The sequence below is a fragment of the Acanthamoeba castellanii genome (assembly GCF_000313135.1).
Source record: "Acanthamoeba castellanii str. Neff unplaced genomic scaffold scf7180000084762, whole genome shotgun sequence".
Taxonomy (NCBI): Eukaryota; Discosea; order Longamoebia; family Acanthamoebidae; genus Acanthamoeba; species Acanthamoeba castellanii.
The window spans coordinates 500079-501773 of NW_004457518.1; the positions used below are offsets into that span (position 1 = coordinate 500079).

General features: G+C 59.2%; 2 protein-coding genes across 2 annotated transcripts in view; one reads left to right on the top strand and one right to left on the bottom strand.

Annotated features, from left to right (window-relative positions):
* Positions 1 to 39: 39 nt before the first annotated feature.
* ACA1_237270 (RNA 2'phosphotransferase, Tpt1/KptA domain containing protein) lies at positions 40 to 783 on the top strand (the record flags this gene model as incomplete). Its single annotated transcript, XM_004341105.1, has 5 exons — positions 40 to 108; positions 204 to 254; positions 335 to 455; positions 532 to 588; positions 662 to 783. 5 exons carry the CDS (start codon positions 40 to 42, stop codon positions 781 to 783), a joined length of 420 nt encoding a protein of 139 aa, XP_004341153.1.
* A 47-nt stretch (positions 784 to 830) lies between these two features.
* The window catches only part of ACA1_237280 (alkylated DNA repair protein AlkB), a gene marked incomplete at both ends in the record, with an annotated part of 1521 nt that continues 656 nt past the window's right edge, over positions 831 to 1695 (bottom strand). The window contains 4 exons of the mRNA XM_004341106.1: positions 831 to 1128; positions 1213 to 1303; positions 1377 to 1404; positions 1482 to 1617. Coding sequence (XP_004341154.1) covers positions 831 to 1128; positions 1213 to 1303; positions 1377 to 1404; positions 1482 to 1617 — 553 coding nt within the window. The remainder of the gene's footprint in view (positions 1129 to 1212; positions 1304 to 1376; positions 1405 to 1481; positions 1618 to 1695) is intronic.

Consider the following 1695-nt stretch of genomic DNA (forward strand, 5'->3'; position numbering starts at 1 on the left):
ACATCAAGCGTCTGGTGGCCTCTTCCGACAAGCAGCGCTATGCGCTCGAAGAGCGACAGGACGGCCTCTACATCCGCGCCAACCAGGGCCACTCCATCCCCGGCGTACGTCCACACACGCACGCACACACACCCTCTACTCGCGAGAGTTGAACTTAACGTTTTCTTGTTGCGTCGTGTGCGGTGGTGCGTGTGCGACGGCAGCTGACGGAATTGGATTTCAAGACGATCACCGACGCGTCGCACTACCCCACGGTACACACCAGCACTTTCTATCGTGCACGAAAGCCTTTTCATGGTCGCGTAGGTCTCACGGGCGTACGGCGGTGACGCAGGTGGTACATGGAACATACCACGCGTCGTGGATCAACATCAAGAGGACGGGTCTCAGCAAGATGGGCCGAACGCACATCCACTTTGCCAAGGGCGAATACGGCTCCGCCGACGTCATCAGCGGTACCTTTTACTTTCACACAGCACACACGGCATACCTCTGATTTGCTCATGCATGCTTGTGTCGACCGACGATCAGGAATGCGCCAGACTTGCCAGGTGCTCATCTACATCAACCTCACCCTGGCACTCGAAGGTAAGCGCTTGTGCTTGCGCTCAACGTGCCTGCGCATCCCCCGTACTTAGGCGCCTTGTTTACTGTTTCGCAGAGGGCGTCGAGTTCGTGGAATCGGCCAACGGCGTCATCCTCTCTCCTGGTGTGGAGGGCGTGCTGCATCCCAAGTATTTCGCTCGCGTCGTCGATGCCAAGACCGGCCAGTCTCTTCTCTGAACTTGACGTGTTTTTATCATCATCGTCTATCAGATACCACCTTAGCCTCAGCACGCCAGCTCGCCTTTTTCTGGGGATGCTGCCGTTGATGGGAAGTCGCAGCCCGTCGGCAGCACCTGGCGCGCGTTGATGTTGATGCGTCGCTTGCTCAGGTAGTCCACCACATGGGCCAGGTGTGGCTCCGTGCCCGCGAGGCGGTGGTGCGCGAGTTCTGGCGGGAGGGTGGCGGGGAGGATGCGAGGCACGCCGTGGTAGAGGAGCCGCGACGCGCCGCCCATGACCACCACGTCCCCCGAGCGTAGCAGCATCGCTCGCGGCTTCTCCTCCCGTGTTCGTCCGCCCAACCTACCATGTTGTTCAGGCCAGGCGCACGCATCAATGTGTGGTGGTGGGCGTTTATGACTGGAAAGAGGGAGGGCCAGGCCGTACAGGAAAATGGCGGACAGACCGAGGCTGATGGAGACGATGGGCGCCTCGAACGTGAGCTCCACATCGTCCAGATGCCCACAGAGCACCGTTTCTGGCGGAGGCGAGTTTTTTTTTAAAGTTTGATTCTGTTTCTCAATTCCAATGCTGGGGGCATTGGGGCGTACCAGGAGCGTAGTAGTTCACGATGGCAGCCTGATGGGAGCGGATTCAAGAAAGGAGGGGAGGGGGTTTGGAAGAGTGGCTAAGGCTGAAATGGTGGGGGCGTGTACTTGACAGTCGAGGCGCATGCCGGCCGCGGCCGCAAAGTGCTCGCACAGGCGTGCGAGGTCTGCAGGGAATTCGTCCCTGTGGTGCTCATGGTATTTCCTGGCAGCGACCGCCACGAACACGTCAATGGAATCACTCCTGCGTGTACATGCAGGCACGACATCAGGCCATCAAGGAGGTCTCAGGTACCTGTTGGTCCAGTCGTAGTGGTAGCCC